Source organism: Canis lupus, chromosome 25, assembly GCF_011100685.1.
Source record: "Canis lupus familiaris isolate Mischka breed German Shepherd chromosome 25, alternate assembly UU_Cfam_GSD_1.0, whole genome shotgun sequence".
Classification (NCBI taxonomy): Eukaryota; Metazoa; Chordata; class Mammalia; order Carnivora; family Canidae; genus Canis; species Canis lupus.
Genome location: NC_049246.1, coordinates 8,008,067 through 8,033,528, shown reverse-complemented (window position 1 = coordinate 8,033,528; position 25,462 = coordinate 8,008,067). Strand labels below are relative to the sequence as shown.

The window sequence follows — 25,462 nt, the reverse complement described above, 5'->3', positions numbered from 1 at the left end:
TTCCATGTGTTCTTCCTTCCCATCCTCTATCTACACTGTTCAAAGTTTTACACTATGCCAAGCATAGTACCTAGCCTACTGTAGCCACCCAGATGTTTGGTTGAATGAACACATGAGTAAATGAATGGAGTCAAGTTCATCTGAGTGTTCATCTGCCCTTGGAAATTTTTTCTGACCTCCCTTGAGCTTTCCATAGCTTGCCCTTCTTTCTATTCTCTAGCTCCTGTCCCTATCAGGTTTTTTTACTGCCTTAAGAGTTGATTGCTTACTATCCATCTCCCATCCCCCAGAGGTTGTGAACAACTTAAGGAAAGGGATTATCTTTTATCTGTATGTCCTGTGCTCTAACATACTGCTGAGTACACATTCATCTCAACAAATGTTGGTTGGGTAATGAAATGGGGAGCTGGGGAGCTTGGGGAATCAAAGCAAAAAGCACATAATTAACAATAGAAAGAAGAGATTGATTCTTCTCTTAGTGCTAGAGAATACAGGTTCCCCAGGGCTGGAAGAAGAAGGCAATTTCAGGTATTCACCTTGGCAAAGGAGAGAATGACATGATTTCCTCCTGAACAACTCTGTCCTGTCCTCATGACTATTTAGAGCCCTCCTCATTGATTATTAACCCAGTGGGCACCTGAAGGCAAATAACCCATAAGTCCCAGATGATGCAGGTGACTTGTAGGGGCGCTGAATTTCTTTTCTTTTTTTTTAAGATTTTATTTATTTATGAGAGACACAAATAGAGAGGCAGAGACATAGGCAGAGAGAGAAGCAGGTTCCCTGCAAGGACCCTGAAGGAGGACTCTATCCTAGGATTCTAGGATCATGCCCTGAGCTGAAGGCAGATGCTCAACCACTAAGCCACCCAGGTGTGGGGATCTGCATTTCTAGGCATTCAGAAAAGAATAACCTCCATATATTACTATTTAACTTTTTTTCCCACTTATGCTTAATTAAATCTTAAATATAACACTATCTTACATCCTATTTTCTGTTGTAGAATAAAGACCCCAAGATGGCTCGAGTTGCACTGGAATCTCTGTACAGATTACTTTGGGTTTACATGATTCGAATTAAATGTGAAAGCAACACAGCTACTCAGAGGTAAGGAGGTGGTTTGGGTTAATGGTAACTACATCACCGAGTTAATGGTAACCATTTCTTAGCCAATGAAGAGGATGTTTTGTTTTATTGATACCTGTACTCACCAAACTAGAAACTATTCAAAGTTGACAGTTTCTAAAAGATCTAAGTGATAAGGACATTTTCAAGCTTTCCTTAGTCATTGGCTCAGCAGCCCATTACAGAAATTTCAGCCTGTACCAGGACCAGGAGGTTCCATGTCCAAGCTTGCATTCACCATGTTAGCAAAGCAAATGGCTATAATTTTCCAACTGTTCTTAGTTTTCCGGAAAAACTTTTCATAGGGTAATTATGCTAATGAAAAAGGAATGAAGTGGTTTGTTTTCTTTTTCTGAATTCTCTCTGATACTTAGATAAAATGAAACATCTGCCATTTTCCCTTTCAGAACTGGAGCTCAGCCAATCTTGCTTGTCTTCTCTTTTTTTCTCCCTATCTTTCAGCCGTCTTATAACCATCATCACAACACTTTTCCCCAAAGGGTCCCGTGGTGTGGTGCCAAGGGATATGCCTCTGAACATCTTTGTGAAAATCATCCAGTTCATTGCCCAGGTAATGGAGAAGCTTCTGGCAGTGGGAGTGATCTAATTGCCTTCAAGTGGCCAGTCTCCTTCCTAGGAAATACTGCCAGATGAAGAGTCTAAAGTAATATCTTATGTGCAAAGACTTTTCAGAATGGTTTTGTAAGTGTTTTCACACATAGTTTTGTTTTGGGTTTGTTTTTGTTTGTTTGTTTTTTGGTTTTTTTTTTTTTGGTTTTTTTTGCTTCAAAACAAATAGTGACATAGGTACATCAAGTATTTTCAGCATTTGACAAATGAGCAACTGAAAGAGTTTAAGTGACTCATCTAAGGTCGCAGAGCCTATTAGTAAAAGGGTCTCTTGACTTCTAGTCTCTGCTCTGGATTCTGCAAGTCAGGAGGAAGCAAAGAGACTGATGTTTGGAGGAAATCAATTTGGTTTTTGAAATCAGATATTGAAATTTGAAGAGTAAATAAAAATGCTTTTTCGCCCTATGAGAAAGAAGAATAAAATAGGAATATTAGCATTTATTAAGCACTTACACTTTGCCAAGAACTTTTCTAAGAATTTTACAGGTACTAGTTTCATTAAAATCTGGGTCCAATAATAATAAACATAGTTTTTAATATTTAGTTTACTGTTTATACCCAAGATTTTTACTTTTTAAAACACTTTATGGGAAACTGTTATACCCCAACTTTGGCTTCCTTGTGATTTACGGAACAATGGGAAAAGATAATTGTTCCAGTTCAACCTCTGCCACAGCCAGCTCTATACCCTTAGCAAGTCAGAGAGCATCTTTCTTTCGTTTCTTTATAAAATGTGGATTAAATGCTTGCCCAGTGTACTTCAGAAGCCTGTGTGGGTAAAGGAAAAGTATAGGCATGAAAATACTGTTAAGTACAATTGATACTGATATAAAGATGAAAGGTTCAGTTGTTACTTCACAGACTATTTAATATTTGATATCTCCCTGTGTGTTTGGTATAATGAGATGCTTCTGTAATATGTGTACTTAGGGAAAAGACATTACTCGCTTTGCAGGTAGATGAATTAATGTGATTTTTCTGCATGTAGTTATCATTTGGCTGAAAATATAGTTTGAATTCTGAAATATGTTGTATAAAATTAACCTATCATATCATAGTAGCTACTGTCTCAAATTATTAGAACCTGGCATATACTTTCTTACTTAAATAGCCATAGTATATCTTATTTATTAATTATTCATTTCACTTGCAGAATTGTCCATTATAATATGAGCCAAAAGATGTGAAATGTTAGAGAATAGGATAAAATGGTCATTTTGCAGTGGTATTTTTAAAAATACATTTTAAACTGAATTTCAAGAAGTTATTAGCATTTGCAACACAAGCAGGAAGTGTTGAGACTGTGAATAAGCCCCAGACACTCCAAATGTTTGGGGTTTTCATTTTTGGGCATTTGGTTTTTGTTTTTTGTTTTGTCATTAGCCATTCCATGCTTTACAGGCTAATTCCACATGTTATATAATGAAAGCATCTTTACACACCACATGAAAACAGAACCTTCACCCGAGGTTCCAGGGGACATGATCTTCCTTCAGGGAATCTCTTAATGCATACAATTGAGCAGTATCTTGCTTCTTTTGGCAGCCACCTGTTTGGTGCCTAATGAAAATAGACATTTCATGTTGAATTTGTATTTTAACATCTTTGTTTTGTTTTCTCTTTTTCACTACAGGAACGTTTAGATTTTGCAATGAAAGAAATTATTTTTGATTTTCTTTGTGTGGGAAAACCAGCAAAAGCTTTCAGTCTCAATCCAGAGGTATGAATAATCATTTTATGTACTTCTCACAGGGCATGTATTGACAGAGATATACCTTTGCTTTGCAACTTTGGAGAATAGGGCAAAGGTCATTTCTCTAAAAAGTCTTCTGTTTGTTTCTGTCCATGTTATATGACTAAATAGTATAGATGATGGAATTTCATAAGTCAGATTTTGGATGAGTAGACCGGATGATGGCAGGTTGATATGCTACCATATTCTGTTCTTTTATAATAGAGTATAGCTTGCCCAGAAAGATAATCTGCCAGTACAAGTCAGGTTGTTTTAGTCAATACATATTTAAATAGTCAGTACTTCTAACTAATTTGATGCAGATTAACAAGTTGAGTATTGGGAAGTGGTGAAACAGAGAATGAATACATGTAATAAAATACTAAAATCTAGTGGAATTGAATCATGTATGAATATATGTTTTTGTGGCAGCATCACAACTCAAGGGCCAGGCAGATCATGGAAATGATGGGTATGACACAGTTGGAGTGACCTATCCAAATGAGAAGCACATTCTCATTCTCCAAATGAGAAACTTTAAAAATACTGTGGGCCAACAGAACTCTGCCTGGCAAGCTACCTTTTTGCAATCCTTTCCCTATGATATTGTAGAAAGAACACTGAACCAGAAGACAGCAATATTGGATTTGCACTTGGCACAGTCTCTACCACTTTTATTAGCTATATGACATTTATCTCTCTAAACGTCAGCTTTTTTGTTAGTAAAATGAACAAAATACTTTTCTCAACCACCTCATGGAAAAATTGTGATATTATGACATTACAGACTCTTAAGCAAAAAAACAAAAATATACCATAGAAATTTTTTTTTTAAAAAAAAGGTTCCTGGGATCCCTGGGTGGCTCAGTGGTTTGGCGCCTGCCTTTGGCCCAGGGTGCGATCCTGGAGACCCGGGATCGAATCCCACATCGGGCTCCCGGTGCATGGAGCCTGCTTCTCCCTCTGCCTGTGTCTCTGCCTCTCTCTCTCTCTCTCTGTGACTATCATAAATAAATTTAAAAAAATTTTTGTTTAAAAAAAAGGTTCCTATCTTCACTGTGATAGTGTCTGACTTCTTCATTCTGTCAGTAATGACAGAAGGTCAAAATCGACAGCTGGTTAGCAGTACAAGGAACCAGGTCTCCTGGTATCCTTATACCTTTTCCCACACACCCTATATTCTCTCCTTGGTGCTAAGGTTGCCATGTATCAAAGGACACCTGAAGGAGCCCCAAAATCAGAGTTTGGGAGTTTTTGTCTGGTGTCTAATGATATAGCAGTCCTATGAAATAGCTGCATCCAGGGTCAGTGGGCCAAGGAGAGAGGGACAAATTCTTTGCAAATCCAGAGCATTTGGGCTAGAATGATGCCCAACACCCAATGGTAAAGAGTTTTGTCCTTCTGGGAAATTTCTCAGAATATTTTTCACTTCTCAGGAGTCATGGCTTTAACATCTTTAATAGTCCTCAGAATTTCCAGGTTATTAGTCTAAAAATAACATATTAAAAGCTACCATAATTATCACCAAGTATGAAACTTACCCCTTGTTCTTCCCTCAAACTCCGCAGTCAGGGCAGCCCTGGTGACACAGCGGTTTAGCGCCGCCTGCAGCCCAGGGTGTGATCCTGGAGACAGGAGATCGAGTCCTATGTCGGGCTCCCTGCATGGAGCCTGCTTCTCCCTCTGCCTGTGTCTCTGCCTCTCTCTCTGTCGCTCATGAATAAATAAATAAAATCTTAAAATAAAAAAAAAAACCTCCTCAGTCAGTGATTAATTAACCTCTTTGTGCAGAGCAATTGGAATTATAGGGTTTTTAATGTTAAAAATTACAAAAAGAAAAAAAATTACAAAAAGATACTGAATATCTTCTCCCATTTTTCTTGAGCTTATAGGGTTATGGGAGATTTTATCAGCAGTTGGGAATTAGAACTTAAAAGCATATTTATGAACCCACTCAATAGCACACACAAGGATAGTCTATAAAGCAGAAGTCACACACTTGATAAAATATGTTGTACAGCAGTTTCTCAAGGAATATATTCAATTTGTGCCTTAAGTAATATTTTAGAAATAGTATATGGAAAAAGGCCCAGAGATGGAAAGGATTCTCTTACTACAAAATCTATAGTGCACCACCACTCAACAGTTAGATAATTTCCAGTTAAATGTCTCATTTTAGTTCAGACCAAGATGGTTTCCTATAAGGCATTCTTATCGTCATAAGAATTTACTCATCTGTGAAAAGTTTCTAGGTCATCCATTTGTCTCATTTTTGCCTTCACCTAAAATAACATGGACCTGGAGCCAGTCCCAGAGGCAAAAAGAAGAAATAAAATTCATATGGATTGGAAATGAAGAAATAAAACTCTCTTTATTTACAGACAACATGATTGCCTATGTAGAAAACCAAAAAAATCTACAAAAAAACCTATTTAACTAACATGATTTTAGAAAGTTTGGAGGATACAAGATAAATATATAGGGACACCTAGCTGGCTCAGTCAGTAGACCATGCAACTCTTGATCTCAGAGTTGTAAATTCAAGCCCTATGTTGGGTGTGGAGCTTACTTTAAAAAAAAAGATAAATATATAAAATTAATGTATTTTTATATCATGATAATAAAAAATTAGAAATTGAACAATTTGTAATAGCAATGAAAACAAAATATTTATCAATAAAGCTAACAAATTATGTGTAAGATTCATATACTGGAAACCAAAAAGTTTTGAGGAAAATCATAGACAACCAAATAAATGGAGAGAAATACTGTTTGTGGATCAAAAGATTTAAGATTGCAAAAAGGTCAGCTGTCCCCAAATTAATCTATATATTAATCTGTAATCCCAGTAATAATCCCAATTAAAATCCCTATAGCATTTTTTGTAGAAATCAATAAACTGATTCTAAAATTTATATGGAAAATATAAGGAACTGGAATAGCCAACATAATTTTGAAAAAGAAGAATAAAACTGGAGGACTGGCATGTCCTGGTTTCAAAAATACTGTAAAGCTGCAGTAGTATCATACTGTCAGAGGAGTGAATGTAAAGACCAATCAACAGAATAGAGAATCCATAAATAGATCCACACATATATGATCAATTTATTTTCAACAACATTTTCAAGTTATTTCAGTGGATAAAGGGTTGTCTTTTCAATGAATGGTGCTGGACCATTGGACATCCACTTGCAAAATAATGAACTTTGGCCCAGAATTTGCACAGTAAGCAAAAGTTAAGTCAAAATGAATTATACACCTAAATGTAAAATCCAACGTTATAAATATTCTAGAATAAAATAGAAGATGAAATCTTTGTGATCTTTGGGTGGGCAAAAATTTCTTAGGATGCAAAAATCATAAAATTACAGAAGAAAAAATTGATAAATTAAACATCAACATTAAAAATGCCTGCACATTAAGAGATACACCATCATTAAGATTTAGAACCACTGGGCAAAAATACTTGCAAATACATATTGAAAGAGCATTTGTATCCAGAATATGAAGAACTCTCACAACCCAACAGTAAGAAAATAAACAACCCAATTTTTTGAGTGGGCAAAATGAAGAGCCTCTTCCCCAAAGATGAAATACAAATGACCAATAAACCTATGAAAAGATGTTCGACTTCATTAGTCATTAGAGAGATGCACATTAAAACCATAGTGAGAGGCACTGAGAAGGATATGGAGCAATTGGAACTTCATACGACTTTGGTGAGAATGCAAAAGGACAATCATTTTAGAAAAGAGTTTGGCAGTTTCTTTTAAGATTAAACGTACACTGACCGTATGATCCAACATTTCTACCTCAAGGTATTGTTCCAAATAAATTAAAACTCCAAAAGCCCAAAAAGGTTTGTGTGAATATTTATAGCAGCTAGTCACTAAAAATAGGAAAGCAGTTCATGTTCAACAGCTGGTGAGTGGCTAAACAAGCTGCACATCATCAGTACAGTGGAATACTATTCAGCAATGAACAAACTACCAATTTTGCAGCATCTCAAAAACTTAATGCTAAATGAAAGAAGAAAGACACAAAAGGCTATGTACTGTTTGATTCCATTCAGAAAAAAGCAAAACAATAAGGCAGAAATTAGATAATGATTGTCAGATGGTGGGTTGGGTGACATACTGACTGTAAAGAGGCACAAGGGAACTTTTTGGGGATGATGGAAATAATTTTATATCTTGACTGTGATAGCGGTTACCTGACCATATAGGTTTCTTGAAATTCAAAGAACTGTACAACTGAAAACAGTGTGTTTTACTCTGTGTGAATTATGTTTCAATAAACTTGACATTAAAAAATAAAATGGAGGGACGCCTGGGTGGCTCATTGTTGAGCATCTGCCTTTGGCTCATGGGATCCAGGATCGAGTCCTGCATCAGGCTCCCTGTGGGAAGCCTGCTTCTCCCTCTGCCTATGTCTCTGCCTCTCTCTCTCTCAATCTGTCTCTCATGAATAAATAAATAAATCTTAAAAAAAAAATAAAGTGAAGATTCTAACCTACAAATATATAATTACCAACAAGAACTTTTCAGGCACTATTCCTCACCACCCTGTATGATCAGTAGGTATTAATACCCTCCTTTTATAGAAAGGAAGCTGGGACTTGGACTTGGAAAAGTTAAGTAATTTCTTAAGACCAGACAAATAATAAAAGAGAGAGATATTATACAGAACTATATAAAATACCAAAAGAAATTGTTTATAACATTAAGTTGAAAATATATGTCCCAAACTATCCAATCTTACCTCTGCCCTTAGTGTTATCCAGAGGGAAGGAAAACTGAGAAAACTGGCCAGGGTGGTTCATAAACTGGATATACCACTTGCAAATAATTAACGCTTGACCATTTACGTCAATCCAGGGTTGTTCTACTGATACTGCATTTCCTACTTCCTCACCCAAAACATTGCTGTGTCTTGAGAAAAATATACAAGCGTAGAACACAGTTCATGAACTGCTAAAATAAATGAGTAAATGAATGAACTTTCATACATAGTTGAATTTTTTAAAGTTAATATTCTTTCATTCTAGAAACTGGAAAGAGAATATTACTAAAGGCTATAAAACCATAAAGTACACATTGCATTGGTACAAATTAGCCAGAGAAATATTCACCAAATCCTGGCTGAAATATCATTATTCCTTAAGGCTTAAATAAATAGTTTTAAAATCAATAGAAGTCTATATTACTTTTTGTTATAGAATGTAATCATGTGCCACAAAATAGACAATTTAGACAAATCTGACTTACATGTACAGCTTTCCACCTGCTACTTATATGGCCCTCACCTGAAATATGGGACTAATTATACATTCCTTGCATGGCTGTTTTAAAAGTGAGAGTTAATGAGCAAGAGAGCAATTCTGGATACATTTTAGGGACTCACTAAATTGTAACTAGATTATCATTGTTGGTAGTGATAAGTATTATTTGCTGCTGTAGGTAGTAGCCTACTTTAGAAACATTAGAAACACTACAGAATTGCAATTGCACCAAGAAACAGTGACAGAAACTTATTACTTTATATAATATGTATTCATGTATTACTTCATGAAAATAAGGGTATAAATACATGTGGTACACGTGGCTGTTAAGGAAGTACAGATGTTTAGTACCTTCTGACCTTTTAAGACATTGCTGCTGGTAGCAACTAACTCACTGAGTCATTTTGCAAAGCCAATATTATGCCTTACCTGAGCCCGAGGAAGATAACAATCTGGCCCAGAATGGCATTTCTTCTTATAAGCTCACGTGTTTTGATAAGTAACAAGTTCAGTGGCACTGAATTTTTAAAACTCATTATCAAACTTGCCTGTCTTTTTTTAAGATTTTATTTATTTAATCATGAGAGACAGAGAGAGAGAGAGAGAGAGAGAGGCAGAGACACAGGCAGAGGGAGAAGTCAAACTTGCCAGTCTTTTTGAATGGAGTCATCATCCGGCAATTCAGAGCAGGCCATTTTTGTTTTGTGATTCACATTGGAATTCCTATTGTTTTCATTAGGTCTTTGTGAATTAACACGTGTGGCATCTCTCTCTCTCTCCCTCCAGGGGACATATAAGCCCCTCATTTGCCTAGTTTATTTTAGTTACAGCTGCTTCAGAGGCTGGCTGCTGTGCCCTGTGAGGTGCACCAGGATTTCCCAAACAGCAGGAGTATGACCATCTCAAACATCCCCTCTGAGTGGGATGAAAATCTTTCTGGTTGTTTATTTGTGATGCACCAAGAAACAGTGACAGAAACCACAATTTTACATTCATAGGTTTGGCCTAAAGTCTTGTGCCTTTTATTTATTTATTTTTTAAGATTTTATTTTTTTTTATTTATTAGAGAGAGGTGGGGGGGGGCGGGCAGAGACAAAGGTAGAGGGAGAAGCAGGTTCCATGCAGGGATCCTCATGTGTCACTGGATCCCGGGTCTCCAGGATCACACCCCAGGCTGAAGGAGGCACTAAACCGCTGAGCCACGGGGGCTGCCCGTCTTGTGCCTTTTAAATTACTTGCTCATACTAATCTGGATAGCAAGCCATGCTAACTTCTCTCAAAGACTAATGGTTTAATTCAACTACAATAATTGGGTTTTTCTTTTTATCAAGAGCACATTATCTCTTACAGAGAATGAACATTGGTTTACGGGCATTCTTAGTAATAGCTGATAGCTTGCAGCAGAAAGATGGTGAGCCTCCCATGCCGGTGACAGGAGCTGTTCTCCCATCAGGAAACACATTGAGAGTGAAGAAAACATATTTGAGTAAAACGCTAACTGAAGAAGAAGCCAAAATGATAGGTGGGTTTCAAAGATGTGTTAGAGCCCCTCTAATGACCAATGGATACTTACCCTTAGTGAGATGTGCTGCTAAAAAAAAAATTTATAGAAGTAACTGGTGAGGCATTCCAACATTAATTGTTTTGATTGATTCATGCTGTGCTTTGTTTTACTGCCCTTTAAACTTTCTGGAACTTCCTGGTAAACATTTTGCCATTTAAATGTTAGACTTTTATCATGGTCTTTCCAAACTCCTAGTATTGATTATCTACATTTTACAGTAAATTTCTAAGCCAGCTGTATCCTTTGGTAGATAATCCTGTTTATAAAGCGACCATATAAATATTCATTTGTTAGTTCGTTCATTTTTATAGTTCCTTTCTTTTTTTTTTCAGTAAAATTAGTTTAATCTATGTTTTAAACATTCCAGATCCCACACATGCCATGTTATAATGTGGGTTTAGCCTACATAGGATTATTTTCTTTTTAGTTTAGCTATCTTAACCCAAAGAGATGAATTCTTTCTTGTCAAATACTAGAATTTCAAAACCAACCACAACCTTTGTTAAAATAATTTTGATGTCAAAGACCTGAAGGAAACTTGAGACTTTTCATTTTAAAATATTTGTTTTTAAATAGACAATGCTTAAATGAGTTCAGAAAGATTTAATGAAAAAAAAGAAAAAAAAAGAAAAGAAAGATATAATCATCTGAAATAATCAATATTATTTTATTAAAGTACAAATTTTAAATACAAAGCAATTTGCTTTTCATTTGTATTATATACGTAAAGAAATAAAATGCATATACATACATGAAATACATAGGCTATACATATTTGTTTTCCATAGTGGGACACTGACCCTGTATTAAATGAGAGAAGTAAAAGTACTATAGCTAAAATATATTTCCTTCATTTTAAAATTTATGATGTGAGTCATTTTTGTTTATTTTACTAAAAAAATTCACACATATATTTGAGAATAAAGTTATTAAAATCCTACCCCCAAATGAGAATTTTTATTCACACAATCAGTAATGACGGTGAATTTTCTGTAGTATCCAAAAGCATAAAAATTCAAAAGTAAGACTTTCTTTTTTATTCAACTCTTCCTGAAAATAATCCCTCTTAAGTATTAGAATTCCCATTTATAAAATTTAAATGATTATTTGGTAAGCACCCAGCAAGTTCAGAACACTATGCTAACAGTTCTGTGGAAAAGGGATTGAGTTAGGATCTGCTTATTGAAGTCATTGACCCATAGATGGTTAGGATTTTACTCCTTGATGGATTTAGTCAAAGATGTCGCTATAATGCATGTTTTCTAGGCATGTCATTATATTACTCTCAAGTACGAAAAGCTGTGGACAACATTTTAAGGCATCTTGATAAAGAAGTAGGAAGGTGTATGATGCTAACGAATGTTCAGATGCTAAATAAAGAACCTGAAGACATGATCACGTGAGTACAGTGAAAGCTAAGTTTTTAATGAAGGATTAATTACTCAAAATGTACCATCAAAGATTTTTCTCATTTGTTCTTCCCACTTTTTCTGTATTTTATTCTCCCCTTCCTAGCATCAGAGTTCTAAGAGTTATTAAGGATAGTAAAAATATTTTTTGACAGTATTTGACTCTAAAAGTAAGGTCAAACCTGAGGTTGATCTGTTTTGGTTGTATCTCAAGTATCATTATGCCAGTAAGTTGAAAAATGGAGCCCAAGACTCTTTCACTGGTCCACGTTTGTCAGAAGTGGTATCTTGCTACCAAGCTCTGTCACAGCCTGTGTGCTAGAGTGACATCACCTGTTTACAGACAGTTCATCTTTATAAATTTCAAATTCACTTTTTCTAGTGACCATTTCTGAATTGTGAGAGTTAAATGTGCCTAATAATCTCTAGGCAACTGTCATAGCAATATGGGATATTAAAAACAAAAACAATTTATAGTTTTGAATGTAGAAATCAAATGTTCTTAGCCAAACTCTAAGATGTAGCTTTGTACGTAGAGTTCTGCAGAAGAAACTCACACAACTTGAGTTTGCTGCTTTTGATTCATTATGGCAGGAACTAGGATTAGGTTACAACTTTACCTTTTAAGAAGATTCAGACTTTGTTGCTGGACTATGAATTAAATTCTATTTGGCACCTGTGGCATAATTTTCCAAAAATATAATTGGGAAAGCCTCCTTTGTTCCTCAGCATCTTCAGTTCTAAATACCACAGTTAGTCAGATATGGGGAAAATTCATATCGTGGGTGTGTATTTTTATTAGAGTGGCAGCATGTGAAATATGAAGTATGGCGAAACAAAGCAATACATAATAAACAAAGTAAAACATACAGAATTATTTTAAATGCATTTTTAGCAGTATATAAAGTTAAAATGAAAACCCCTCCTCAGAGCTCCACTTGATATCTGTGACCCTCCTTGATGCAGTGTGATCCCCTCCAGAACTTTCCCTATGTCAAAACCAAGATATGTATTTGTTGCACAAAAATGGGATCATATAACATATATTATCCTGCAGCTTGCCATTCATTTGATTTAAGTGATCACATTGCTTTAGGTTTCACCCTAAATAACCATAAAAATTGAAATTGACCAAGATGAGTAACATTAGATGTATTGTCACCAGCTCCAGTTCTTACCTCACAAGCTGCTAGATAGCAACCTTTACCCTCATTAGTACATACCTTTTGAATATATTAAAGCAATTTTAAATTGATAATGTAGAGGATACAAGAAATGCTTTTAAAACTTCTGCATTGTAGTTGTTTCCCCTAAAAATAGTAAAGAAAGACTTTTAAAGGAAAACTATATTTTTAATCAAGAGATCGTAAGATAGGGTTGGAACCGAAACAATATATTCAAAACCAAAAAAAAGATACAGGTTTAAATAGAAGTGTAAACATTTTGTTTGTATTTTAACCAATACCTTAAAGGTTTTCCAAGATGCTTCATTACTTTTCCCTATTCAGTCATCTTAAGACCCCAATATAGAGCTAGAATACTTTCCTTGCTACATTTTAAGACAGATCCTCCAGTGAGAAATAACTCATTGCTACATTTTCCAAAGACAAAAAGAAACATTAAAGCAACATAAGCATTTGGGAGAAACAAATGCTTATGTATTGAGGTCCACACCATACTAATGGAAACCATCATTGGAGTTGTTATTCAGTCCTCTATTTTCCTGCATCCTTCTTGAGGTATAAACTTGAACATTAGCATTCTATGGTTGCTTCATTTCCATTCTTCATCCCTTCTGTCATACATGACAGCAAATAATAACAATATCTGTTAATAAAATGATGTTATTGGGGGATTCACTTCCTTCCTATAAAAGCCCAGAGAGGGGAGCCTGGATGACTCAGTTGTGTCTGACTCTTGATTTGGGCTCAGGTCATGATCTCAGGATTGTGTCAGACTCTTCACTCAGCAAGGAACCTGCTTGAAATTTTCTCTCTCCCTCCCCCCGCCACTCCCCCCACTCCTATCCCTGCTCTCACTCTCTAAAATAAATAAATAAATCTTTAATAGCCCAGAGAGCAAGGACTACAGTAATAAAAGGAAATCATGTACCTATGAGAGTTTCTAATCTAGGCTTCTTTTATCAGCTTGGAAGCCTGGCAGAATTTGCCTTACAAATTCAGGTCAATGGGGTCATCTGTTTTCCAACAAATATGAAAATAATCCCAGCTGTTCAAAACATCTGGTGAGCAAGCTAGGAGAACTATTTAAAGGACTCACCACGTTGCAAATGAAAAACTAGGAGCCATCACTCAGTACAGCTATTTGAGGATGTCACCTGAAGACTCCTCTTTCCTTCACCTGATTAAACACCACTGTGCAATGTCTCCTTCTCCAGTCCTCTATGCAGAAAGGACCATGGAAAAGGGAAGAAAATAATCCTACAACTTTCTGCAAAAACAGAGTTAGACAAAGTCAGGCTAAAAAGTAATGTCACAGAGCAGAATTGCTGTCTGATTATAGGGAGGGTGGATTCTGCTTGCTGCATATCTATCCTGACCACAGCTACTATCCCAAGAATTTATACTACTTTACATTTTCATCATTGTATTTGTGTCCTACAATAGCACTAATTTCATGACAGTTTTATATTCTCAGAAGATTGAATTATCAGAACTTAATTAAATATGTTGCTATATTTTATTATCTAAGTTCCTTGAAGGATTTGATGGGTATTTTAGTTTTTTCATAAAGGTTATTGATAAAATATGTGATTAAGAATCAGTTACCTATTTAAACAACTAAAAATCGAAGTAGTTTATCAAAAATTAAGTGTTCCTTCAGATGTTACAACATAATATAGAAGACATTAATTATAATATATTATATTATAATATATATTATTTATTATATATTATATATTAATATATTACATATTATATTAATATATATTAATATATTATAATATATTATATATTATATATATTATATATTATATATTATATATTATATATTATATATTATATATATTATATATTATTATTATTTATTATATATTATATTATTTAATTATATAAATGCTTAATTTATCTTCTCAAGACAATAAAAAGAGGGAAGGAATCTCCATAGAGGTCAGGCTCATCATTGTAATTTTAAAAATCACAATTGAATGCACAATTATATATACATTTCAGGGTTTTACTTGACATTAGAAAGACTTATTTTTGGAAACACTTAATTTTTTAAATGACAATGTGGACTCTAGAGTAGAAGCATAACTCACTAGGGAGAGAAGCTTCCAGATGTCATGCTTATAAGAGGCACTATTCTTTGTATATGCTAAAAATCCTATTTTTAAATGCTGAATGTAGGAATGAGTGCAATGTATGTGTTACATGCTGATGCATTTAGCATGCTAGTGAAGTCAGTGTTTTAAATGCAGTCCACAGGAACCAAACTCCGTGGAACCAAATGAATGGCAAACTGTATGATAGAATTCTGGTGACATTGGCATTTCTCAAATCTTTGTGAATACTCTTAGAACTGACCAAGCTATAAAGATCAGAAACATTTGAGAATAATACGCGGTAAACACCACACAGTGATTCAGAAGGCATAGATTCTAGTCTTTTGTCACATATTTGATTGATTTTTTTAAAAACTTTTTATAGCCTTTGACCTGTTTGTTTTTAAATTAAAGGGGTGAGAGAAAGCCAAAAATAGATCTTTTCAGGACCTGTGTTGCTGCTATCCCTCGACTGCTTCCCGATGGGATGTCAAAACTTGAACTTATTGACTTGCTGGCGAGGTAAGTGAGAACTGCCGTGGGTGTATTTGATTAAATTGATCATAATCCTTTGTCATGATTCCTGAAAGAAAGAAAAAGAAAGGAAAGAAAGAAAGAAAGGAAGGAAGGAAGGAAGGAAGGAAGGAAGGAAGGAAGGAAGGAAGAAAGAAAGAAAGAAAGAAAGAAAGAAAGAAAGAAAGAAAGAAAGAAAGAAATTTGAATGATTATTAAAAACTGACAGATATTTACTAAATGAGGCATTATTGTCAGAACTACAGATAGGCAAGGAGGAATAAAAAATGTTTTTTGTTTTTGTTCCCAATGTTTTAGGGGCTTAAAATCCAATATAGAAGCCAATACATAAGCACATAAGGTAACTAACAATGTAAGGTCTGAAATTGTGCAGATTAATGGCACAAAAAGTGTGATACATGTGAGTTCGGTGGAGAGGGGAATTACTGGGGACTGAGAAAGTCAGCCAATCAGTGTCTTTGGAGAAGGTGGAAGTTGAAACAGGACTCAGGAAGGAAGAGTGACATGAGCAAAGTCACAGAGGTGGGGCCGGGAAATGAGGACGTAAGTCTGCCTGGAGAAGAGTTCATTTAGGGTCTGATTCCCATTCTGATACCCACAGACCTCCAGGGGGCCAAGAAGGTAGGTACATGATAGGGATCCTTAGCTAATTTTAGTGCTTCGGGAAGCTGCCAAAAGTCATATTTATCACCCTCCCAACATTGTCCTGTGAGAATGCACCGTTCAACTAGAACCTCAAGTTAATTTGCTTTGAGCAAAATGAGGTCATTTTACTGAAATGTGTTGTTTTTCTCATGTTGATCTGAAGTTCTAGTTGACAGTTACATGTGTCTTTAATTAAAAATCAAAAGTGACATTACTTAAAAGCAATTTAGAATATGAAATCATTAGAAATATGGGGTGCATGAAGGAAGTGGAATGAGGAAGAACAAAATCATCCTTAATTATTTGAATTTTAAAAAAAGAAAGAAAAAGAAAGAAAGGAAATTTAGAAAGCCAATGATAAGACCTAGAAATAAGACTGTAGGGGTAGATTTTCAGCTAATCTATACTATTAGCTGAGACATTTGGACCGATGGAGTTTTAAGCGAGTGAGTAATGTGATAAAAAATATTTTAGGCTGGTTAATCTGATAATGGTGGAATAGAAGAGAGCCCAGAGAAGGATAATAAATATTAATGCTGACTGAAAAATACATTACGCATGACTTCGTTTACCCCTCGGAGAGGGCTATATCCATCAATATTCAAATGAAATAACCCAAGCCCTCGTCCCACATGACTGCAGACCACCAAGGCTGCCCCACAGCTTCAGAGTATCTCTGAGGAGCATCATGCTCCTGGTTATTGTGGTCATCAGACCTTCTGCTCTGGACGGCCGGTTGAAAGTCCCATTGATCACTCCCTGAGATCAGTTAGTATCATTTGCAGCCTTCTGTCCTCCAAACATAAACACAGCTGTCCATTTCCTTCTGCCAGTCATCACTAGCACAGGCTAGTGCTGGATTGTGAGGTTGACCATGACTTTGAAAACCACGGTTTCAAACCCTGTTGCTCTCTGACCAAAACCATCCAGCCTTCTAGCTGGGTTTGGTCACTGCTACCTGGAACCTCTTCTTTCCTGTAATCAGCAACCTACATTCTGTGGATCCTTCTTCTTTCTGCCATTCCATGTTTGGGATGTATTTTAAGAAGATGATAAAGTTTTTAAAAAATTGCAGCCTAGGCTTTTGCTGCAGCCTAAGGACGAGAATGTGAGGGAAGAGAATATTCACTGGAAGTGGGGAAGGAGCAGAAAAAAGGGAAATGTAAGCCTGAGTCACAGTGGGGCTTCCAGCTCTGGGTGAGAAGATTTAAAGAGGAACAAGGGGTAGATTCCCAAAGAATAAGAAACATGGTGCTTTGGGAGTGGGGGAAGCTGCAGAATAGGAGGCTAAGATACCATAATATTGAGTCTCCCAAGATGCTGGCTAAGACAGAGTAAGGAAATGTTGAGAGGCAGATGCCAGGTGTGAAGGGTACCCAGAAATGTAAGAGTGAGCAGCCCATTGATGTGCAGGGATAGCAGTGGAGGGGGTGGGTAAATAGGAGTCAAGTGTGCACAGGGGAGAGGTTGCTGAGTAAAGAGGCTAGATGTGGCCATCAGAAATTAAGAGACAGCAGACCTCTCCTCATGACCTGTGAGCCACTAGGTAACGAGAGAGAGAGAGTACCATCTGAGAGATTTGGAGGAAATGCCAAAAAATGAGAATGAAATGGAACTCTTTGGAAATCCTAAATTTTGCATCTCTGCTTTTGCCATTTTGCCAGCCATGTGATCTAGACAAATTATTTAATCAGACTTTTCTCCTTGATAAAATTGGAATAATACTGCCTATCTCATAAGACTATTGAGAAGGCTACATGTGCACTTTCATAGATGTGCACTTTGGTTAATCCCGGGGAAAATATGTCAGCAGGGAAAAAAGCAGTTATCCATTAAATTGAAGCAGAAAGAAAGTTCCCTGATGTCAGTGAAGTTCTAATTGGTGATGGTGATGTGCACTCGGCCTTTGAAATACTAAGTTTTTTAAATGTCATGCAGCATTCAGGTACAATCTCAGAGGCTATTTCGCTGTGACTCTGTGTACAAGACTCTTCCTCTGGAATTACTCTGATCACCAAATCCAGTGACGCCTGGATCTGTAGACCATGGTGCCAGGCATGCCAGAAGGGATTCTGTTAGACATGGTTGGAATGTCAATGCTATTTATGGTGCATCGTGTTTATTATTATGTACATTCTTACAGAGCTCAAAGCAATGGTTACTGTTTTTATGAGGGGAAAGAGTAAATAAACATTCTTCAGAGTTCAAGGCTTAAAAATCAAGAAGATGACTGTACTTATATGGGAAGCCAATGAAGAGGCCTTTTCCATAAACTTTTTAAAAAGCTTGAGGCTGTTCTCCTCAAGAGAAAGATAATGGAGTACTCGACCTACATACTGGGTCCTGTTGACCTCTCAGATCTCCTTGAGAAGGTCAGAGAACAAAATGAAGAAATTCAACAGCAATAAATGTGGTTTTCAAATCTATAGTTACCTTATTCCCCCATAGTCCATTCACATTTGGACTGAGTTGACTCCTGAGACAATATACATACAGTCTAGTCTAAGAGATATGAGACATTTTTGTTCAGATGTCTCTTGGTTACATCCATGGTATATTGTCACTGGAGAAAACTTGCTTTTCTTTCCTCTTTTTTTAGATTTTATTTGAAAGAGAGAAGAGAAAGCGAGCTTGAGCAGGGGCAGAGACAGAGGGAGAGGGAGAAGCAGACTCCCAGGTGATGTGGGGCTCAATCCCAAGACCCTGGCATCATGACCTAATCTGAAGGCAGATGCTTAACTGATTGAGCCACCCAGGTGCCCCACAGTTTTCTTTATAACTGGCAAAATAAGACCAACATTCATGCCGGGTCATTCCCCCCCCCCCCCCCCCCCCCCCGCCCAGCTCAGTTCCTGAATAAGGAGTTTCAAGGATATATCCCACTTGACTTTCCCCCAAGGCCCCTTCCTGACATTTCAGGTAACGGCTAAATATCACAGACACTCTAACTTCAGACTTCTGTTAGTATGTTTAGCAAGATAGTGTTATATGGAATGAACTGGCAAACTCCTCTGTCCAAGCTACTACATTTCTGATTTTATGTGTATTGCTCAGCCCACTTCTAATGGCCAAGGTTGGGGAATCTTTCTACTCAGACTTCATGGAAGTTACACAGGCGATCCTGGTATCATGGCAAGATCGCTGGGGAGGATTTCCTTCCTGCTCTCACAGAGCCTACCCTTTCCCAGTTGTCTGGGTGCTCCCGAGATTCTCCACATAGGAGGGAGCTTACTCATGTCCTTGGCCACAGGCATCATTTTTCTCTTACTGTCCTCCCAAATGTTTCCTGCTCTGTCTGTTGACCACAGGAAGGACCTTTCCCTCAACAGTCTAGAGGCTCCTGTCCTCTGTCACTTCCCGCAGGGCTACATATGCTGTTCAGCATCAGGCCTCCCCTTTGAACAATTTGTTGTAAGGTTGTGAGAATCAAATAATGCATATAAATCACTTCACATAGTGCCTAGAACACAGTAAGCTCTCAGCAAATGTTAGTTATTGTTTTTAGGCATCTTTACATTTGAATAACAGATTATGCCATGATATACAATGCGTTTTCATACACATTATGTTAAGAAAGCTGGGCACATATTTATTCCTATTTCAGAGAAGGTGATTTGAACTTCAGAAAAGTAAAATCAAAAAAAAAATTAAAAAAAAAGTAAAGTTGGTTGCTCAAATGTACAGAATTTTCCTGAAGCCAAATGGCAATGACAAATGTCATTGGTTTGAGGCAGATAAATACTTTTTATGCAGTGTCTCCTTTTAATTTGTGGCAATTTATGAGCTAAGGCATACACAATTCCATGATCTTCTGGGGTACCTGAAAAATATCTGTTGTTTACCATTTACCATTCACTTTTCGTTCTATATCTGTATAGTGGAAGGTGGCTGTTTACTTTGAGTAGCTAACTGATAACTATAGTCTCAACTGCATATATTACCTCAATAAACCACTTAATTACCTTAATTTTAATTTATTTTATTTTAATTGAAATGCAGTTCAGAACACTGTGCATAGATGGAAGTTCATTCTTTCATACCTGCATAGAAGACATTCCACTTCTATGAACTATTCCAAAGGCTAGCCATCCACCTGTCAGTAGATCCCTCCTTTTGAAAACCATTGTCTCCTGGGCTTGACTTTAAAACTGTGTCTGCTGCCCTTGACGATGTTATAGGGCAGTGGGTTCCCATATCTTCCTAATACCCTTTGTTTATTCTGCCATAGTTAGAAGAGGCTGTTTCTCCTAATGGATCTTTTTCTTCTGGATGTAGTTTTTGAATTTGAAGTCAATCCCTTCTGATTTGTGTACCTGCCCACAGCAAAAATTACTCAAGAGTACTAAACTGATCCCATGTTAATCTGAAGCTCATCTTTATGAAAGTATTTTCCTCTGAAAGCCATTTGTCTAATCTGACCAACCAAGAAGGTGGCCTTGCTAAGTTCTGGTTATTCCCCCTTTTAACACAAATCCTTACTTATTCAATAAGAATTTGTGGGAATAGCACATGCCCTTGTGATCACACAACTCACCCCCTCTAGATCACTGAAAACAGGGCCTCCAGAACCCTCTGCACTGGCATGTTACCATCATTTAATATTTATTGGGTACCTGTCCTTCCTGTCCTAAAGGTGGTTCATCATCTATAGAAACTTATTCTCTAAAACATTCAGGACCACAGATTGGTATAAATATAATACATAGAAATAATGAACGTAAGATGAGAAGATGACTTCAAGTGTTTTTTTTTTTATAAACTAGTGTTTTTTTGTTTTATTTTTTTTAAATAAACTAGTGTTTTTTAAACCTGCAAAATGACTCAATGGTGCTTATAGGGCAATGTCTCCTCCCAAATGGGTGGACTTCAGTCCCTTTCCTCAGTTGCAACTCAGATTTTGTGTGTTATGTGGTAGAGTTATACTTAAAGGTTTGGGGGGAAAAAATAGAGCTGCCAATTGAAACACAAAGAAAGCTTGTAAATTTCTGCCATAGACAGTCCTTCATTGGAAGCCCAGGGTAAAGATCTCTACATTTTCCTTTCGCAACTGTGACCCCCGTAAGAACTCTAGACTTAGCGGCTAAAGTCTAACCTGAAAAAATCAGCTTAGATCTTCCTTCTCAGCATCTTTGTTGAACATCACTTGCTTTTGGAACAGAAAATATATTTTCCCTGACTTGATATATATCTGCTCATTAGAGAGCTTTTTGCCTGGTTTATATTGTCAAATGTGGACCAATTAGTGTGCTTTATGCTTCAGAGAAGAAGAAAGGTATTTGCTTTTCAAGTTTTAAAATCATGTTTATTCAAAAACAGAGGACTATACCAGACTTGTTTAATGCAGCAAACTGGCTTAAGAGTTAGAAGTCTTGGGCTGGAATCCTGCACTTTGAGCAAGTTCCTACACCAGTCTGGATCCCAGTGTTTTCTTCCCTTCGTTGAGGATGATACCTGCCCTGTTTGTGGGGTCCCCCAGTGACTCAGCCATTTTCTTCTCTGACATTGAACGCCTCCAGGCTGCTGAGTGCTGGAAATTCTATCTCTTCAGTACCTTTGAATTGTCTCCCTTTCTATTTCTCCCTCTGCCTTGGGTCAGTCCCCCAACTCCATTTGTTGCCTAAGTCACTGCAGTGACCTTCTAGCTTGTCTCTGCCCCAAATCTGGTTGCTTCTCCAAGGCATCCTCCATATTCCTGCCTATTTTTTTTTTTCAGATGTGAATCTAATCATGTTATTTCCCTTACAACTTTCAAGATACTGTTCATTTTTTTCCCCACAGAAATAGTTATCAATTACTGAGTGCTACGCATGCTACACATTGTATGCGGGTCAACTTCATGAACCTCACAAGTTTATGCAATGCAAGTACATTTATTGTCCTCATTTTCCAAATGAGACTCTGAGACTTTAGAGCCATTGACTGACTAGCACGAGATCACATAGGTAGTTAGTGACAGAGGCAAGACACTGATATGGGCATTCTGATTCCAGAGCACATACCCGTAACTACTTCCCCACTGTTTTGCCTCCAGGGTGGCCCACAGACACTTCCCCGAGCTACCCCTGCTTCCTCTCCAGCACCATTTCACCCCTCATTTCTGCAAGCACCTCACCCGATAGACATGCCATACTGAACTCCATATCTGAAGGGTTGTGTGTCTGAATTTCAGGAGAGTCTCAAAAATATTTGTTTCTTAAATAAAATGAATCCAAATGAATAAAAGAATCTATAAAACATGACATTAACTGTGATGGCTCATACCAATGTCAAGATTTAATATTACTATAGTATTCTAGGTTATGCTACCAATACCCTGGTATTCTTCAGTTGACTTGAGTTTTCTCCACCTTGACACTATCTACATTTTGGTCTAGATAATTCTTTGTTGTAGGGAAGTTGTCCTGTGCATTTTAGGATGTTTAACCACATCAGTAGGTTCTATGTACTAGAGAGATGCCAGTAGCACTGTCTGAGTTGTGGCAATCAATAATGTCTCAAATATCCCTTGGTGGGACAAAACCAATTACAGACCATTGATCTAACCCTTAATTCACTGAACTTCTGGGTGAGTCCCTTAGTTTCTTTGCTTCTCAATTTTACTGTCCTTAAGTGATAGGGTGTGATACTAATTTATTCTGTAGTCAACATTGTATTAAAAAGTATTCAGATATAGCAGAATGTCAGGTAATATTTTAGATTCAATCCTGAAAGAGAAAAAAGGACATTAGAGAAAAACAGGTGAAATCTCAATAAAATCTATAGTTTACTTAATAGCATTGCACCCAGGTTAATTCCTTAGCTCTGATAAAGCCACCCTGGTTGTATAAGGTGTCAACATTAGGGAAGCTGAATGAAGAATAGACCAGAGGGTGATCCATTTTTGAGACCCAAATAAAAACAGAGAGCTGTATTTGTTCCATCACAGATCTAGAAGAAAAGTTAATAAAGGCTTTTATTGTCTTTTACTCATTTCACAGGCTCTCTATTCATATGGACGATGAGCTGCGACATATTGCACAAAATTCCCTTCAGGGTTTACTTGTTGACTTCTCAGACTGGAGGGAAGATGTACTGTTTGGTTTTACCAACTTCCTACTCCGGGAAGTCAATGATATGCATCATACGCTCCTTGATTCATCCCTGAAGTTACTGCTCCAGCTGCTCACCCAATGGAAACTGGTCATACAAACTCATGGAAAAGCCTATGAACAAGCCAACAAGATCAGAAATTCAGAGGTGATTCTCGCACTCTTCCCACCAATGTATATTCCCTAATATCATGTATGTATAAATAAGTTGCAGCTCGGAGAACCTTTGGAGTTCTTACTTCCAGCCACCTAGGAACTTTCTCCCTGATGGTGGCCCTTAATTTTTCCATCTTGTATAAATTGTGACCAAGAAACTCAGGGTTGCTATGCCATCAGGTTAGATTTGTCATCATTCAAAAGGCCATTCAGGGAATAGAAATTGCTTTTTTTCAGAGAGTTATGATTATAAATCCCTAAGAACAGGTGATTATAAACATGGATATAGAGCTGGGTATGGATATGCATATCGAACGGTATGTGGACATGCATATCTAAAAGTTAGTAACCCACCAGTTTTTTTGTTGTTTTCCTAGCCCATTGATTGCATTGTCCAATATCCACAGAACAGAAAATGCAGACTTAGGATTTTTTTTATTCCTTCCCACCTCAGTCCTAAATGCTAAAATTTGAAGAGCAGGTTATGGAGAAGTGTTGTCAGAGGAGGGCAGTGGTGACTTGACACTGGCAATGAGCAGATGGAGAAAGGGCCTGGCAGAGGAAGAGCACCAGTGAGAGTTTGAGGCACATGGAGGCTCAGGGAAGTACAACAGCACTGAGGAGATAGCCAGGATCCCAGATTCTAGATCATTCCTCTTTCCTTGGATTGTAAACATGCTAAAGGCTAATAGGTGGAAAAACAAGAGTTATGTGTGCTCCTCAAAGGAAAAATGAAATGGATGTGGAATCTGCCATGTTGTCCAGCTTGCTTTTATTTTAGGCTCACTTGGTTGTGGCTTGGGAACTTTCAGAACCTATCTCATAAATGTACACACACCTAGGTTAAAATCGAACTCAAGAAACAAGGAAGCAAGTGTGATTAGAAAGGAAATGTTTGAAAATTCAATTGTATGGTATCCAAAAGTCCATAGGGAATCTGAGTCAAAACAAATTAGGCCACTTCGGCTAAATTTATGGTGTAATCTCAAGTAGTATATGGATGGAAGCAGTTTTGTTCTTACCAATATTAATAGCCTTTGAAAGTTATTTCTTATCAGAGGTAGCAGATGGTTGATGGTATTCCAGAGTAACAATTAATCTAACAAAAAAAGGGTTCTATGGTATGTCATGAATAATTATGAATTTAGAGTTGTGTCTGGTTGTAAGCCATTGCAATTAATTTTAATATTATGAGGTCACACATGCTCAAAGATGCACATATGAGTAGTTTCTTCTTTCACTGTTATTTTTCTAAATATCAAATGTGTTCTTATTGCCCAACAGCTAATTGCAAATGGCTCCAGTCACAGAATCCAGTCAGAACGAGGCCCCCACTGCAGTGTTCTTCACGCTGTGGAAGGCTTTGCTCTGGTTTTACTCTGCAGTTTCCAGGTGGCCACACGCAAACTGTCTGTTTTAATACTCAAGGAAATTCGAGCTTTATTTGTTGCCCTGGGACAGCCCTGAGGTATGGATTATCCTTCTGAATTTACTAATTCACTTCTTTCTTTGAAGTTGAGATTAAAACATGTAAATAAGGCATTGCTATTTTTATGTACTTTCATATCACACGTGATGTCAAAAAATAACTTTTGATTCACCATGAGCTTTTGATTATGAAATAGCACTGTTGATCTTCAAAAGATAATTCATAAATTCTAAGAGCAATAGGAAAGACCATTCTTGATTCTCTAAGAGATGGTCCTTTGTTAAGAAGTGAAGAATTTTAAGATTAAGCTGTAGGTCATTTTCCTGAATAATGTTCAGCATACATCAAATTAAGAAGACATTATTACATTTCTATTAAAGAGTGAACTTGAGAAAATAATGATCATTTCATTTAAATGATCTAGGTATCAAACAGTCTGGCTAACTGAAATTTGTTTAATTTCAATAATTTTAAAATGGCATCACAAGAAAATATGTCCCCTTGAGACAGGAGAAGTAAGCCAATTATTAGACATGATCGGCCAGTTAACCTCCATGCTTGGTCAAGTGCTGTCTGCCATGTT

At 36.8% G+C, this 25,462-nt stretch overlaps 1 protein-coding gene across 1 annotated transcript in view; it reads left to right on the top strand.

The window, feature by feature from the left end:
* Positions 1–25,462, top strand: part of FRY (FRY microtubule binding protein) — a 260,730-nt gene that overhangs the window by 113,484 nt on the left and 121,784 nt on the right. The window contains exons 12-19 of the mRNA XM_038573337.1: positions 1,004–1,107; positions 1,588–1,696; positions 3,389–3,475; positions 10,119–10,290; positions 11,599–11,731; positions 15,442–15,549; positions 23,184–23,442; positions 24,735–24,913. Coding sequence (XP_038429265.1) covers positions 1,004–1,107; positions 1,588–1,696; positions 3,389–3,475; positions 10,119–10,290; positions 11,599–11,731; positions 15,442–15,549; positions 23,184–23,442; positions 24,735–24,913 — 1,151 coding nt within the window. The remainder of the gene's footprint in view (positions 1–1,003; positions 1,108–1,587; positions 1,697–3,388; positions 3,476–10,118; positions 10,291–11,598; positions 11,732–15,441; positions 15,550–23,183; positions 23,443–24,734; positions 24,914–25,462) is intronic.